Source organism: Eleutherodactylus coqui, chromosome 9 (assembly GCF_035609145.1).
Source record: "Eleutherodactylus coqui strain aEleCoq1 chromosome 9, aEleCoq1.hap1, whole genome shotgun sequence".
In the NCBI taxonomy this organism is placed as follows: Eukaryota; Metazoa; Chordata; class Amphibia; order Anura; family Eleutherodactylidae; genus Eleutherodactylus; species Eleutherodactylus coqui.
The window spans coordinates 138,606,576-138,623,684 of record NC_089845.1 but is presented as its reverse complement, the minus strand read 5'-3'; the positions used below and the strand labels follow the sequence as shown (position 1 = coordinate 138,623,684).

The window sequence follows — 17,109 nt, the reverse complement described above, 5'->3', positions numbered from 1 at the left end:
TGGACTGGAATCGTGTATTAGTCCGATTCCCCATATATTTTCATGGATTTTACCTGAATATTTACCAGATAATCATGAATTACGTCCTTTAAACGTTAACGGCTGGTAGTTTATGATATTATTAATTGAAAATATATGCTGAACAATAAAGAAGCAAATTTAGAGCTTTCTTGGGCTATGCAATAATTAAAGGGGTTTTCTAGGCAAATGCTATTGATGACCTATCATCAGGATAGGTCATCAATAGTTGATCGGCCGGGGGCGCTGCTCAGGACCCCAACCAATCAGCTGCACAGGCGCAAGCTGTCAGCGCCGCAATAACAGAAGCTTTCGCGCCAACCTCACATGTAGTGGCCAGCGCTTGTAACTGCAGGCACGGCTCTCATTGATTTCAATGGGAGCTGTGCCTGCAGTTATAAGCGCCGTCCAGGCGCGTAACAATAGGGGATGCGGTTGCACCCGGGCCCAGGAGCCTTAGGGGACCCATAAGGCCTCTCTTCCCCATAAAGGGGGCCCAGTACTATGAATAAACCATTATAGTTGAGGGCCTTATTACAGGTTTTACATTGGGGTCCAGAAGCTTTAAGTTATGCCTCTGGCGCCGCCCACTGCATGGTGGTCGGCGCGGAGGTTTCCGCTCCGACCTCTGTTGCTGCAATGCTGACAGCATGCTGTTTATAGGTCATCAATAGAATTTGACTGGAAAACCCCATTAAATGGGTTGTCAAGATTTTAAGAGATTTTAGGTACTGTAAACACTGATAAACATTGATGGCATGCCAATTAAATATCCCACGAATATCTAAACGAGTGGGGGGCGTAGAGAAAAAAAAGCCTAGATTCCAGACCCTTTTTTTCCTTAACACCACAGCCAACCTGTTGCTGAAATTGCAACACAGTCCCATGGCATCAAGCGTCAAGACCTTTTCGTTCTCTATCATTGGGGATCACAGTGTTCACATTATCACCAATCACACATCGATGGCATACAGTTGCACTTAAAATTATTCAACTCCCATTCCAAATTATGTTTAGTTGCCAAATTTACAAACTTTTAGGTCAACATTTTAAGTGGCTCAATGCAGCTAATATAACAAGTGGTTTCTCCAAATTTAACATAAAATGCTGTACTTAATGTCTACAGCAGTCTCAGATTTATTCAACACTCTGAATAGAATCCCTAATAATAAGAGCAGATATTTGCATATCAGGTGTTGTATCAAACACACCTGATGCAACTAATGAAGCCTTTGATTAGTTGCATCAGGTGTGCTTGAGTAAAACGCATCAAATACCTGGACTGGCTAGGACTTTCACTGTTACGTTTGATTCCATGGTAGAAATATGGCAAGGGACATATAAGACAATAGGGTGGTCCAAAAAGTTAAGAGAAGTTCGTAAATTTTTTAAAATAAATCTAATATCGCCAGAGCAGTTGAATAATTTTTGATTGCAACTGTACATAATAGATACTTGAGGTATAGCTGTTTAATTGTAGGGTTCATTTGTTGCAGTAAAGTTTAAAGATGGAAAGCCAGTACTAGACACGGATGGATACACTTATGGAGTGTTATATTCCTTAAACATTATTCTATTTGGTTTTATAACTACATTTGGCAGAAGGTGACCTCTGTCAATCTGCTAAATGCATCAGTTGATGCCAGCACCGATCCAGCCACTGGCATATTATATTGCAAGCCTGGATCTCTACTTAGCTGCAGGAAATATTTGGCAAACTGGGTCATTGATTTGTTTGCTAATTTTCTATGCCAAGTGGCAGAAATACAACGTGAGTGGCAAGCACTGGGCAATCAGTAATCATCTGTAGTTAAAATAAGTCATTGATGTGGAATTTTACGTCATAGAATTTTAAATACATTTCTATTCCAGTTGATTTAATAAAATCTGTCCACTGAATAAAAAACTAGCCAGCAAAATCTTGTATGTACAGCATATAGTCAAAAGACCGATCCAACGCTATATCTCAATGCTGGTATCTTATATCGAAACAATAGCGTACTTGAATAAGGCATTGATGTGCTACATGAAGGTATAGTGCATGGACCCCTGGGGGCCGCAGAACAAGGATTTCAATTTTGTAAGAGGGAGAAAATAAAACCCAATTGCAAAGTTGAAGAGTAGCATGTGAGGAGCAGAAGTCCACTTGCTGCATAAAGCATACTGTAAGTGGTCTCCTTCTGCTATGGTAGGGGCAGATCATCCAGGAATTCATCCACTGTTGTCTGCAGGAGATTCAGGTACTGATTCGCATTTGGCCTCCTTCGAGTATGCTTTTTCCTAGGCAGTACTATCAGAACCTGTGTTTCTTTACTTCAATCACAGCAGCAGTCCCATGGCACTTAAGAGAGACGCAGTAAGTGGATTTCTGCTCCTTACATGCTACTCTTTAACTTTGCAATTGGGTTCCTGCTCTCTCTTAAGGCCCATTTACACACAAAGATGATCACTCAAAATTAACTAGCATTAATTAGCAGCTTACTACTTTCATTTGCATGTAAATGAGCCTCCAGAGCTGTATACAGAGAACAGCAGGTGGTCTGTTCTCTGCATACAGCTCCTTTGTTCTGCTGCAGGACTGCAAGCTGGATACAATGTAATCAGCTCTGCCCATAGGAAACACAGCATGCGGTCCCTGCTATCAGCTCTCCCGCCAAAGGATGGATTTTATGCTCATCTAAAAATCATCCGAAAAGTAAACAATGGTAGCATTTGTTTCAGTGAAATTTGAGCAATAATTGTTAAGTGTAAATGGGTCTTTACAGAGGCCCTAACACAAAATTGAAATCCATGTTCCAGGGGCCCATGCGTCACACAGTTGTGTAGCGCATCCTTGCCTTGCTATTCAAGTATGCTATTGTATTAATATGGGACACCAGTATTGAGATATAGCACTGGATCAGTCTTTTTGACTACTCCCTGTGTTATGGAGTAGAATTTCTTCTAGCCTATGGGCTGAACTCCTGTTAAGCTTTGTCATTCTGTTCTGTTATACAGCATTTTTTGGAAAATACCTAAATGAGTACAATGGAAGCTACATTCCCCCAGGCTGGAGAGAATGGCTGGGACTGGTCAAGAACTCGCGATTCTATAATTACACAATATGCCGGAATGGATACAAAGAAAAGCATGGATTTGATTATGAAAAGGTATTTTATTATCTGATTACTACTGGAATATTGGAATATTACAAGCATGTGAATATATAGGCAGTTGGCCATAAAGGATCAGATGTCTAATTAATTTCGGGAAGGTGAGCTGTAAGTGTTGACTGCTTCAGACACAATGCTGCAGCTCAGAAGACTCTGCATTATACAGTGCTTCAGTGTTTCTGTGGAACACACGCTTTCATGTATGAATAACTACTTTTGCTTTCGTGACTAACTGGTGAAGTTCTGAAGTAGTAAAAGCATGTGAAGAATTTACAAGTGGAAAGCGTTGGCCTGTAATTTAAATCTTCCACATATTCTTGGTTGAGTAACTCTTAAAGTGTCCAATGAGTAATATTTAATGATACATATTAGTCAGTATACTTTAAATGAATGAGCTTAAGCCCTTGTAGGAAAATACATCTCCATATAGCTGAAGGTAAAGCACAGCGGGACGGCGTGCACCAGATGCATCGACTGGGCACATACCTGCTTAATGAATCTGGCATCTGGTTGCTAGTCATGACTGAACGCTAAAGCCATGCCTACTTTTTCTGAAACATCCACATATGTTGGGAAAAGTGGCACAACTGTTTTGAAAAACTGGTATAAATACATTTCTAACTCTGCAACATTGTGCATAATAACGCATTCCGATTATTTAAAGGGGTTGTTCCATAATCAACGTTTAGCATTTCTGCATAGGATAGGTGAAAGTCTGAATGTTGGAGGTCTTATTGCTGAGACCCCCACCAATCCTGATTCAAGGGGCTCCATGTTCCCCTCTCCACCTCACTGCTGGTTCATTGCAACACCCTCCCCCCCCCCCCCCCCCATCCCTAGTGAGTATGAGACTGAATGGCATGGCAGACAAGCATGCATGGTGCTGTCAGTGGGACTGTCAGTTAGTTGAATGCTTGTCCTTGGCCATTTCTGTCAGCTCCATGGAAAATGAATGGAATGGCACCACAAATGCTTGACTGCCATACTTGATAATTCACACCAACCATCTACAGTGGACCATATTATGTCAATTAACCACTTTGTAACATCCACCATCCATGTACAGTAGATGTGCACAGAGATTTTAAGGAGCAGACTCAGGAGCTAATCCCAATCTGTACACGGTGGGTGTTGGATGTCTTTGACAGCTGATACATGTCTGAAATCAGAAATAATTCTAATCATGGCTTTTACATTTTTTAATGCATCTGCCAATTGTTACAGCAACATATAAATATTCCAAATGCCCATTCTTGTGTGATCAGATCATGGGGTGCCATATGGGTGGCATGGCAGCTGTGGGACTTGTGAAGACCCCAAAGCTGCTATGTATTTTTGCTTATTAAGACATGCTTCTGGCACATCTTAATAGAATGCCTGCAGAAATACAATATACTGTAATACTGAAGTATTGCAGTATATTGTATAACAATCACAAGTTCAAGTCATCTAAGAGGACAAAAAAAAGTGAAATACATTTTCTTTTTAAGTATTACAAAATATAAATATTATAAACATTGGACATTTTTTTGTAATTTTTAAGAAAACATATATACATTTTAATATCACAGCTTCTATAGAAGTCCAGTCTGTTAAAATAATACATTTTTAAAAATGCACAGTGCCGGAATTGAACTTTTCTGGTAACCTGTCTTGGAAAGAAATGTAATAAGTGGTAGCACGTTGGGGTACATAGTGATAGCACTTTGGGGTCGTTCCGCAAAGAAACAAGCCTTCACATAGCTGCACTGCTGAAAAAATAGTTATTGTGGTAAAAAGGCTACCGTATTTTCCGGCGTATAAGACAACCCCCCAACTGTCGACTTATACGCCGGAAATACGGTATAGGGAGAAAAAAAAACAATACTCACCTCCCACGGCGTTCTGCGGCGCTGGTGCAGGCTGTCGCTCCCTCCTCCTCACCGACAGAGCATTGCTTTCTGGATGCGGGGCTTGAAATCCCTGCCTCCAGAAAGTTAATGCTCTGATTGGCTAACTCAGGCGGCGTCAGCCAATGAAATCTGGCGCTGAGTTAGCCAATCACAGCCATTCAATGACATCATTGAATGGCTGTGATTGGCTAATGCAGCGCCAGCTTTCATTGGCTGATGCCAATGTACTGCAATTTTTTTTTAAATGTTTCAGTGCATTAAATGGTGCCATTGAACAATGAAAAATTAGTTATTTTTTTAAATTAGGAGGAGAAAGCAAAAATGAAAGAAAAAAGTGTGTCTTCAAGAGGTTAAAAAAGGCACAAGTGATCTAATTACTAAGAAAGGAATCATCAGTTTCCATCCAACTTTTATATAAAACCTAGAGGAAACTGAGCCTGGCTTTTGGTCATATGTGAATGAGCCTTTGGAATTTTCATCAGGCGTCATCCTAGACTAAAAACTCCAGTATCCACATATCAGGAATAAAGTAGATTTTCGTATCGGTAAAGTAGGCTATATTTGGGGAGGCACCTTGGATATCCATCATAAGGGTATGTGGCACGTATTCAAAGTCAAAATACATGTCCCATTGTTTTGTAATGGGAAACCGTGTAGCTTTCTTGCAATACGTTTTGTTTTCCTGACTCATCTCTTTTCATTTTTCCATATCAGATTTTGGCTTTGCAATCAAGGGGATTTCAAAATACATATCACTAGGTTTGCACACGTATTTTGTGCCGATTTGCACCTAAAAGCAGAGTTCACAAAAGCATATTTTGCAAGGTTTTTTTTTTTCCCTACCTCATCAAATAGGGAATGAGAACATCTCCTAATTGTTTAGATTATGTATTCTGAATGTTACAAATAGTGTTGAGCGAACTGAACCAGTAGAACCCTGTTTTGAAATGAACTTTGCTCAAACTTCGGTTTGGCGCGAACTCAAATCAAGCGTTTAGCAAAGTTCTGCCGAAACAGGGTTCTACTGGTTCAGCTCGCTCAACACTTGTCCCAGAACATTGATGTAGAACATTGTGTAAGAGCCATAATAGCCCTGTATAACTCAGACAGTATTATACAGCAGTTTTAGAGGTTTTGGTGATGTGAAGGTCGAACTAATTCGGACTGAACCGAGAATTTAGCAAAAGTTTGGAGAACCAGCCTAACCGAACTTTTCAGAGGTTTATTCATCACTAGTTACAAAATACCCTGCCTCCAGTAGACATTCATATCGAAGTTTATTTGCAGATGCAATATTTTATCATAAAACCAAGCTATAATATGTAAATTCAATGCACATAGATGCCACCACTACACTTACCATTAAAATACTTCACACACCAATAATCTACCTATTTTGGGGGGCTAGTCAGGGATGCCCACTTTCATCACTTCTTTTTGACCTGTCCATAGACCCCCTACTCCGCCACTTAACATCTGCGACTCTCTTAACGGGCATCCGATATACTGAGCTAGAAATAAAAGTAGAGGCCTTCGCCGATTATACACTTTTGATGATTAGTAACTCAAAGGATGTATTGACACCGTTAATACGAGAGATAGAAAATATTGGCAGACTCTCAGGCTACACTCTAAACCTAAACAAAACTGAAGCACTGCTTCTTAAAGGACAAGCAAGACCTCTCTGGATGACCCAATACCCATTTCGATGGGAAAAAAACTCCATGCAATATCTGGGCATACACGTCATTAGACACCCCTCTAGACTATATTAAACAAACATAGAACCCTACACAAAAATTTTGCAAACCACTTTAAGCTATTGGAAACATTTCTCACTACCCTTTTTGCCAAGAGCTAACCTCTTAAAAATAGTGGAGTTCCCTTGATTGCTATACCTCTTCCATTCCTTACCCATATTCTTAAAATCGAAAAGATAAAGAACCCCCCCCCCCCCCAAAAAAAAAAACAAAAAAAAAAACAAGCTATAATTTTGTAATGGACCTGAAATTCATTTACAGCAAATGTCCTCCCGATTAAGGCCTCCTGTCCACGGACGGGTCGGACCCCACATGTAGGATTCCTGCAGCAGAGTTCAACCTGGTGCCAGGCCTGCTTACCTGTCCGGGTCTTCTCCGTCTTCTCTTGTACTGCCAATGTGCCAGGCAGCACATGCACAATGCAGGGAACGCCACACCGTCGCTATGGCGATGACGTGGCCTCCTCTGCTGCCAATGTGCCAGACGGCTCATTGCGCGATTGAGAGGACACCGCGCCATCACCATAGCGATGGCGCTGCTCCTGCAGCAATTCTGCAATGATGATAATGGAATGGCCACGGCACAGATGGCTTCCATTGGCTTCAATGGAAACCGTCTTTGCGTAGCCCGTGGCAAATCGCAGCTTGCTGCGATTTCTTTCTTGTGAGTGGAAAATCACCATTGATTTCCACTTGTGGGCAGGAAATCGCCTTTTTTCATGGCATACTATGGGCTGGATTTGCTGCCAAATCCGGAGGCGGAATCCTGCTCCGGATTTCACAATGCAAATCCACCCGTGGACAGCAGGCCTAAAGAAAATGTATTGCACATGTAATCAACATATCTGACTGCAGTCCATTTTATGTGATAAACCTCCTCCAATATTATATGAGGAACCAGAGCGGGAAGTTCATGGATATTACGGCCAGTTTCAGGCGAGCTTATTATAACACATCCTTGATACCGACATGTTATAGATGACGTTACAACTGTAGGTCATCAGTAAATCATAATCAATTAATTAATTAATCGATCTGTATTTGCCTCTACAGATAGTCCCCGACTTGCGAACGTTCGATTTACGAACTTCACAAAATGCGAACTATCTGTCCTGCACAGTATGATGTAATGCTATGGCATTACATCATACTGTGCAGGGACCAGGCAGGCTTCTATCAAGCCTGATAGAAGCCTGTCCGGTCAGATCGCTGGACACTGTGCGGTTGCTAGGCAGCCTGGGGCCTTCTGAAAGGCCCCAGGGCTGCCTATGCAGAGCGCCTGTCAAGCCGTGCGCTTAATAGACACTCTGCATAGGCAGCACTGGGGCCTTTCAGAAGACTGCAGGCCGCCTTGCAACCGCACAGCGTCCCGCGATCTTATCGCGGGACACTGTACGGGCCCCCTGAACGTCGGGTGCCGTCTGTTTCTTACAGCGGGCACCCGGCGGCAGCAGTTCCGATGAGCCGCGCTGCTTGTTGGAAACTTAACACTTTAAATACCGCTCTGACAGCAGTATTAAAAGTGTTAACAGTTCCCACGAACGGCGCGGCTCATCGGAACTGCAGCCGCGGGGTGTCCGCTGTAAGAACAGCCTGCACCCGCCGTTGTATGGAGCGGGATCCACCCACGATCCCGCTCCATAGAAACATTTGTTCGGACTTGCGAACAAATGGACTTGCGAACAGGCTCCTGGAACGGAACCTGTTCGCAAGTAGGAGACCATCTGTATTTGCTTCCATTGATTTTATTCTCTGCAGGGCAACAACTGATCTGTATTTGCCCAATAGAAAATAATACCAATATGGAGGTAAAAATGGGCAAAAATAACTCGTGCTGCTTTATAAAACAGTGTGAATAGATACATAGATTTCCATTCGCTCCGCATTACGGTCCACAAAACATCAACCAAGTATGGAGCTAAAATGCACTCCTCCGAAAGCCGCCTAAATCAGCAGCATATTGCATTCTACTACTTCAATGAACCAAATGTGTAAACCAGAGCCGAGCCAGGATGAGTCTGGAGAGCATTTAGCAGTATAACAACATCCAGAGAACAGATCCCTACGAGTGCTACTGACGTTAATGCTGATTTATAAATTGCGTTGCTTTTCCTTCAAGCTTTGACCTTCCTTTGAAGTTATTATCCCAGTTATCTCCACCCCCCTCTGTATATTTTACCAGATGTTACCCAATCTTTGTGCTACGTCTACGGTATTTGGAATGTCATATTTTTAGTATATTGTCATGAATTGGGTTCATTTGCCTTCTGGCCTATTCTGACGTCTGCAAGGAAAAAAAGTTTAATCTAGTGAAGTTTCAGTCGGCGGAGAGAGGGGTGGGCAACATATGGTGTTCTTTCGGATCTGTAATGTTGGGGATAGATGATGTTACCGTGTATTTCCAGCTATAAAACTCATAAACAGGACCTGAGCCTTCGCTGGTTTTCATTATGCTTTGGAAAAAAAAAATGTTTTGTGCTGTCAAGTCTCAGGGTAGTACAATTGGAATGGACATGGAGAAAAACTAACAAGGTTCTGGGAAGATTTTCGAAACTTAGACCTTCCTTGTAACAAAAGCAAGGAATGTGTGCCAAGGTGACCTGCCCACAGCCGTGAGATTTCACAGAGCCTCTAACTGCTGCAGACCATGAGGCTTTTCAATGTGATTACAGCATGCTGGGATTCTGTCAGCCAGTGACACAGATGTTCCAGTTATGGCATTTGACCCATGTAATGGGATTGCACATAAGATTACAAGCTTAGTGGTGCTCATCCCCTTAGGTCTTGGAAGATATATGGCTAGAAATTAATTCGGCATAACCTCCTTTTTAATGTTCCATGATACATTCTAATCGCCCTTTTAGTTTTCTTTTATATGCGCATAATCTAATGGTACTTTTTTAATAGAAAGCCAAACTGCTTTCTGTTTAATATTACCCTCTGTAATAGACACTTTTACTGTTCATGTAATTGTCTTCTAGCTGCAGATCTAATTAGGCGGAACAAAGGTATGAGAAACTTTACTGCCTCTATTGTCTAACCTATAATGATATGGTTGGGTTGGGTGGCATCTGCCTAGGCTTTTAGAAGTTTGTAGGGCACAAATATGGAAAAATAGATGTACTGTATATGCTAGAAGAACTCTTAAAGAGAATCTGTTGTCAGAATTTTGGACCGTAGTTACCAGGCATATTTAACACACCCCAGACGTATGCTTGTTTAAAACTGAAGAATGCTCATCATTTCAAAAACTTACATGTATATAGTGGTGTCATGTAGACAAATTGAGTCATGGAGTCAGGCCGCCTAAGCCCCAAGTCACAACGTAATCTCTTTATTCATGCCCCCTCCATTTATGGCTTACCCCCCTCCGCCACAGACATTAGCACAAGACATGGTGAAGTGTGTGAGCACTGGGTATGATACCCTGCCTAACTTGGCATCCAATATGTACACAATGCACCACTGAAGTCGGGCTGACGCCAGCAACAGGGCGATGTTGGAAAGTAGTGAAAGGGATGTAAATAAAGTGATGATGCCGTGACTTGGGGCTCTTGCGGCCCGTTTCTGTGACTCAAGGCAGGTCAATTTGCATACATGGCACCGCAATATAAATGTAAGTTTTTGAAATGACAAGCATTCTTCTATTTTAAACAAGCATATATCTGGGGTGTGTTAACCCTTTCCAATCCTGACGTCTGAAGACATTATGATTTAAGGCTGTACAGCTCTAATGTTGGAATACGTCCGTCGGGGTTCTCTTACTGTATATTGCCCGCCTCTCTACTGTTGGAGCCTATTTAATGTGTCACCTCATGCAGTACTGGCTTTAGCCAGCTGATAGTGTCATTGTTAACGTCAGGAAAAGAGTAAGCCCCCTAGGAAAACCAGGATACAAATTGGATTGGAAAGGGTTAAACGTGCTCAATAGCAGTATGGTAGACGCTTTTTGGGCCCAAATTCCAATGTACGATTCTCTTTAATGCCTTCTGGCATTGTAACGCCAAGGAAGGTTAGTATGCACCCTACCAGTTTACACTACTCAATTTATCGTGCTAATGGCCAAATTCTCAGCCTGATGTAACAATTCCCAATCAACATGCAGGACAATCAGCACTTGTTTCCTTTTTTTCTTATTTATAGGCTAACACGACCATTCATGCTCTTAGGCTGGCTGTACACCTCCCTGTTCACACGGGAAGATGTGCCACCATCAATCAACCAGCATTTGTATGCTTGCATAAATGAACCAATCAGCTGACGAACAAGCATTTGCTCGTTCATTAGTGATTGTTGGTCCCTTTACCTAGCCTGATTGTCGGGAGAACAAGCATTCGGAGGAATACTCAGGCCCAATAACCAGCCCATTTAAAAGGACCATCAAGTCTGAAGTCCATGGCAGAGAATGGCAGCATGAAATCCCAACAAGCACCCACATTAGAAAGTTATGTTGAGACTCTGCAGTGAGCCGGGCAAGGAGCCAGCCCAATGACTCTTCTCCTCTTTCCCAGCTCATTTCTAAACTGTTTAGAAAGTCTGCAGTTTTGGTGCCAGTCGAGATTGCATGCAGACAGCATAAATCTCTTGACAGCATCCCTTTAAGAGGCTCTTTGCTTGGAACAATCCCTTTCTGTTAAGAGTCCCCTAACAATAGGCAGATCACAAGGTGTCCCACTGCTGAGATCCCCAAGGAACATCAGATCTCTTTAGAGAAATTTGACAGTTACTGTTCAATTCCCCTGCAGCACCTCCACAGGGTAATTGATGCATGACACGGGTCCCAGTGAAAGCAGCGGACTGTTCATGCTGAGTCTTCCAGGACAAAAGACCCTTTCTGCTCTGGCTAATAAATGACCCCATCTATTAGACCAATTGAAAATTGGTTTTCTAAACCAGACAACCCCTTTAAATTCTGCATTAGCAGACCTGCAATCCACTTGGTATTTAATAGTCAAAAGAGCTTTAAATATTTGCAGAAACGTTCTATCTTTGTATTCACTGCACATCCTAATAAATACCAGGAAACTCCAGTTTTCAGTTCCACACCCGTCCAAAAACAAGGCTGAATGTTGGACTCTTTCCAGTTCTATTACTGGGCCATGGGATGAAGCAGCAATGTCTGGCAGTATAGTATAGTATAGTATATTATTTTATAGCAGATGCTCTGGGCAGACAGAAGTGTGATATGTCTTCAGTGTTCTCTACGTTTTGTTCCACGTTGCGTGTGATGTGTGCCGCATCATATGATCCTTTTGTGGGATTTATGTGATATATAGTTCCTGGACAAAAAAGCAATAATGCACGTAAAGTCTGCCTAACATTTCAAATTACTTTTCAGAATAAGCTGCTGTGTACATGAGGGACACTTGTAGCTTGTATTTCCCCTATTTTCCCCTTTGCAGGGTGTTCATCTGATTTCCAGTCTTATCAGGACAGGCGGAAGAAGCCAGGGTGCTGTACTGTGTTCTGTAGACTGTGCATAGAACTGCAGATTCTGCTCTCTAAATGTCTGTAATATGCACGCAGACATAAAACAGTTGTGTAGGACAGTGTACAGCAAGACCGAGCAGTGGAGATTTGATTTCAGTAGCTAAAACTAAGTAAACGTTGATTCCCTATTAGCTTGCAAGCAAGGTCTTTATTAGTCCTTCCTTTCTTCTCCTTGATCTCCGGGGGCCTTTATGCAGTATAACGAGCACAATAATTCTTCCACCTCCTCCACATCCTCCTGACATTGCCACACCTCTTGTCACTCAGTTGGACTGCCAGCTCGGAAGAAGGGAATCGCCTAGCACTTTAGAGTGATTTCTTAGCACAAAAACATAATTTTGAATAAATAAAGTTAAAGGGGTTGTCCCACGCCGAAACGGGTTTTTGTTTTTTTTCAATAGCCCCCCGTTCGGCGCGAGACAAACCCGATGCAGGGGTTTTAAAAAAAAAAACAGATAGTACTTACCCGAATCCCCGCGCTCCGGTGACTTCTTACTTACCTTGCGAAGATGGCCGCCGGGATCTTCACCCTCAGTGGACCGCAGGTCTTCTGTGCGGTCCATTGCCGATTCCAGCCTCCTGATTGGCTGGAATCGGCACACGTGATGGGGCGGAGCTACGAGGAACAGCTCTCTGGCACGAGCGGCCCCATTCAGAAGGGAGAAGACCGGACTGCGCAAGCGCGTCTAATCGGGCGATTAGACGCTGAAAATTAGACGGCACCATGGAGATGAGGACGCTAGCAACGGAACAGGTAAGTGAATAACTTCTGTATGGCTCATAATTAATGCACAATGTACATTACAAAGTGCATTAATATGGCCATACAGAAGTGTATACCCCAACTTTGTTTCGCGGGACAACCCCTTTAATTGCAGTTTTGCTAGTTATCCCATTGGTTATCATCAGTGTTGAGCAAACCCAACTAGTATAACCCTCTTTCAGCTTGAACTTTGCTAAAAGCTCAGTTAAGATTCATGCCAAGCCAAACTTTTAGCAAAGTGCTGCCCAAAACAGCATACTCTGGTTCAGTTCGCTGGATACTAGGCCTGAACAATGGTGTATAACACTGTCCAAGAACCATATAAACCCCGTATTATATTCTGTGTTATACAGAGCTTTTATGGCTCTTTGACAGTGTTATACACTAGTTTTAGGGGTTTCGGTGAACTTCCAGTTCAATTCGGACTGAACCAAACTTTTTGCAAAAAATCCAGCCAAACCGAACTTTTCAAAAGTTGACTTATCACTAGCTATCATTAGCACAAACTCGAAAAATTGGTTACCATTTAAGTAGGAACACTTCAAGATATGTCAGTCTTGGAATGTTTCACTCATACTAAAGCGATGATCACATGGAATAAACACATTATAAACCGGTAATTTCATGGTCTGTTTTAACGTTTCAACCAAAACGAGCTTTGCAATTAGACATAACGGTTTCAATCTACTCGAGTAATGTAATGTTAGACGTAGCAACGCGCCATCATTTCCCAGTCATTCCAGAATGTAATATGGCCTTGTACGATTTCACTGTAACAAGCTGATTCATAGCAGTGGCAGTTCCATATGGTAAACTGAGGATTGGGATTGGAAGGGGGGGGGGGGGGGGACACCTGGTTCACTTGCAAGGAACTTGGTTTCCGTCTCTTCAGCCGTGCTTATGCAGCTGTTCTGAGACCACTTGTCTCTTAGACCTCTTCCAATGAAGTTTGCATGAGACTACAGGCAAGTAGTGGTGGCAGGTGGTTTAATTTAAAAATTCATCTTCGTCCCCAACCCCCTCCTTTTTTGTTCCATTTCCTCAATTTCCCTGAGCCACACAATTTCCGTGAGCCTTCTTGGCTACAGGTTAAGTATACTTATTTGCAAATCAGACTCTCGTTTTAATGACAGCAGCTGCGTGAGCCTAGTGATCATGTCGGTCTACGTGATGTGAACTTGTACACCAGAGATGCTTTTACAAGTCCTTCTGCCTGCGTGATGGTTAAAATCCAATTATGTGCAACTACCGAAAGCTTTAACTCTGAATTTAATAAGAAGCCGAGGATTATAGTATAGACTGATCTCAATGTGAATTCTAACACCGAAGCAGAAGACTGTTTTCTGTACTGTTTTCCAGTATGTCATATTTTGGATCGGTTGGTATATAATTACATCAGATAATAGATTGGGTGTCTTTCAATGATGATCTTGTTTGTAGATTACATGGCTAGAATATAATGTGCCTGAGCAATTAAATGCAATGTAATCTTTTGACATTGTCTGGAATCAAAATTGCCATTATTCAGTGACGGGCGTGCCTCATGTATTTTAGTCTTATGAATACTTCCCTGGGGACGGCCACCCACCTCCTTCCTGCATTCTCTGTATAGATAGTGCAGCAGGGTGTAGGCGCTCTAGGACCGCTTTAATGAATTGGGAGCATTGGTCAGCGAGGTGTCAATAGAGTAATACACTCTCCAACAACAGATGGATTAAAGAAGCAACCCTCTGAAAAATATTTTTTTCTATTCACTATGTAACCAGCCCACCAGCCCACCAGTACATATAAATCAGCTAGTCTTGCCTTGCTTTGTTATTCCCTTCAGTTGGGTCATATGATCTCATGGTGACCTCCTTCCCCCTTTGGGAATTTCTAACCTTTATGTTCTCTGAAGGAGGGGGTCATGACTCGAACTTCCTGTGTGATGAAATTGTATGGCCTGTACCACACATGCTGTTCTCAGAGGGGACAGACACTCCTATCAGATTATTGATGATGATTAGAGAATCCTGTCACACAGGTATAACAAAGAAGATAATAGTTAACTCTCCCTAACTGTATATGTATGGTCTTTAGCTTATTTAAGTGAATGTAGAGGTTAATGATATTGACACACTCCACCTGGCAGGTGAAAATGGTATTGCCTCTAGCTAATTTATCTTTCACATTAACCCTTTGCGATCCAATTTTGGATTCAGGGTTGCCTAGGGGGCTTTCTCTTTCTGTCATTATACAATGGCGCCATCTGCTGGCTAGAGCCAGTACTGTGGTATGGGACATGCTGAAGAAGCCCCTGACAACAGAGCGGCCAGTAATATACAGTAAGAATACCCTGCCGGATGTCTTCAGACATCGGAGCTGTACAGCCTTCAATCAGAATGTCTTCAGACGTCAGACAGTGGATTGGAAAGGGTTGATCCCATGATGCATCAGCACAGTATTTACATCAAAATTGTGCCTGATAAGCATCGGGCAGGAGGCTGATCTCCAGAGTGTGACAGGCATTCAGATCAAGAAGGAAGGGGAGGGGGGGGGGGCATGGATGAAAAACTGTGTTTTCAGGGGAGTGCCTGTTTAATGCCATTCCTGCAGGTAAGTGAGCCACGTGGTGAGCTTTATCTCAGATGTAGTGCTAACACCCTTTTACACCGGCCGACAATCTGATGCAAACGTTCATATGAGCACTCATTTTCCAGAGTATCAGCTCCTGTAAAGCTACACAATATCAGCCGACAAATGGGCAAACACTCACTTGTTGTCTGATCACATCTTTTGTGCAGCGGAAAACATTTTTCTTAACCGCACATAATCCCATGTGAGTGGGGAACGTACTGCCGACAATGATTTTCTATGCTGAACAAACTATCACATAGCTTGAATTGTACTGCATAAAGGTTAGCCAAAGAAGTGCCAATCATAGTGATCTGCACTTCTGTAAACACCTAGATTAGCCTGTGTAAAAGGGCCCTTACTATTCTGCCTTACCTAAGCTTTCCCACTGTGCAGTAGAGCTCAATCATAATGAGATGACTCTGCTAACCCTGATCTATCCTACACAGTAGAGCTAAAAGTAAGATGCAGAAAATAGGAGGGTCAAAACTGGAGTATATTAAGATAATATGTGTGTATATATATATATATATATATACCAAAAATAATTTTATCACTACCTAGTTTTCAAGCCATACATTTGCTTTTATACAGAGAGAATTGCTATTATATAGAGAGAAGTTCAGCACAATGTGTATTAGAAATTAGGTTCAACAAATGACCCAACCATGTTGTAATGACAGCGTTATCAACCTTCTTTTTACTCTCAGGATGTCAAATGTTTTACTTGGCATGTGTATATAGGTTTGGTCCAGAAATGCACATGAGATTAATCAGGGTGGCATACATCCTTTTGTTCTTGGTGATACTCTTATGTCCACCCATGATCAAAAAAGTAATGTGGAAACTTGGTTCTGCCTTCCAGCTTGTTAAAGTTAATGTATCATCAGAAAATGACCTATTTGTATCTATCAAGTTTTTATGTTAAGCATTTTTTTTTAAGAAAGTTTGTTTTGATTTTTTTCCCCAGATATTTCTTTATCCCAGTCATATCGTTATCACAGGCTGGATTACAATGAAAGTTGACACCTTTTATATAGAAAAACCGATTTTCATCTATAGTGAATGGTGAATCCTGTGTTGTCTGCTCCACCTCTCTGCACGGGTCACAGAACACATCTAGAACGTATACAAGTCAATGGATCGGCCCTACCCTTGGTGTGCATGGCCCATGATTTCTACTGTAAAGCTAGCCTCTGGAGGCTGCCATAAAGCATATCTCTGTAGCTCAGGAAATGTGTCCTCCCTCATAGTTATATACAGACAATAGAATGAACCAAATCTACAATCACAAAATAAAAAAAGATAAGGAAAAATGGAAAATATATCACTATTTGGTATTTTATAAAAATATAGGTGATACATAACATTCTCTTTTTAATCTGCCAAGCTTTTTCTTTCTGTAAACATTAGGTAATGTCC

The 17,109-nt window shown here is 42.0% G+C and overlaps 1 protein-coding gene across 3 annotated transcripts in view; it reads left to right on the top strand.

The window, feature by feature from the left end:
• SULF1 (sulfatase 1) overlaps window positions 1-17,109 on the top strand; it is a 126,204-nt gene that overhangs the window by 58,560 nt on the left and 50,535 nt on the right. For all 3 annotated transcript variants that reach the window (XM_066578556.1, XM_066578555.1, XM_066578557.1), the window contains one exon: window positions 3,016-3,167. In XM_066578556.1, coding sequence (XP_066434653.1) covers window positions 3,016-3,167 — 152 coding nt within the window. The remainder of the gene's footprint in view (window positions 1-3,015; window positions 3,168-17,109) is intronic.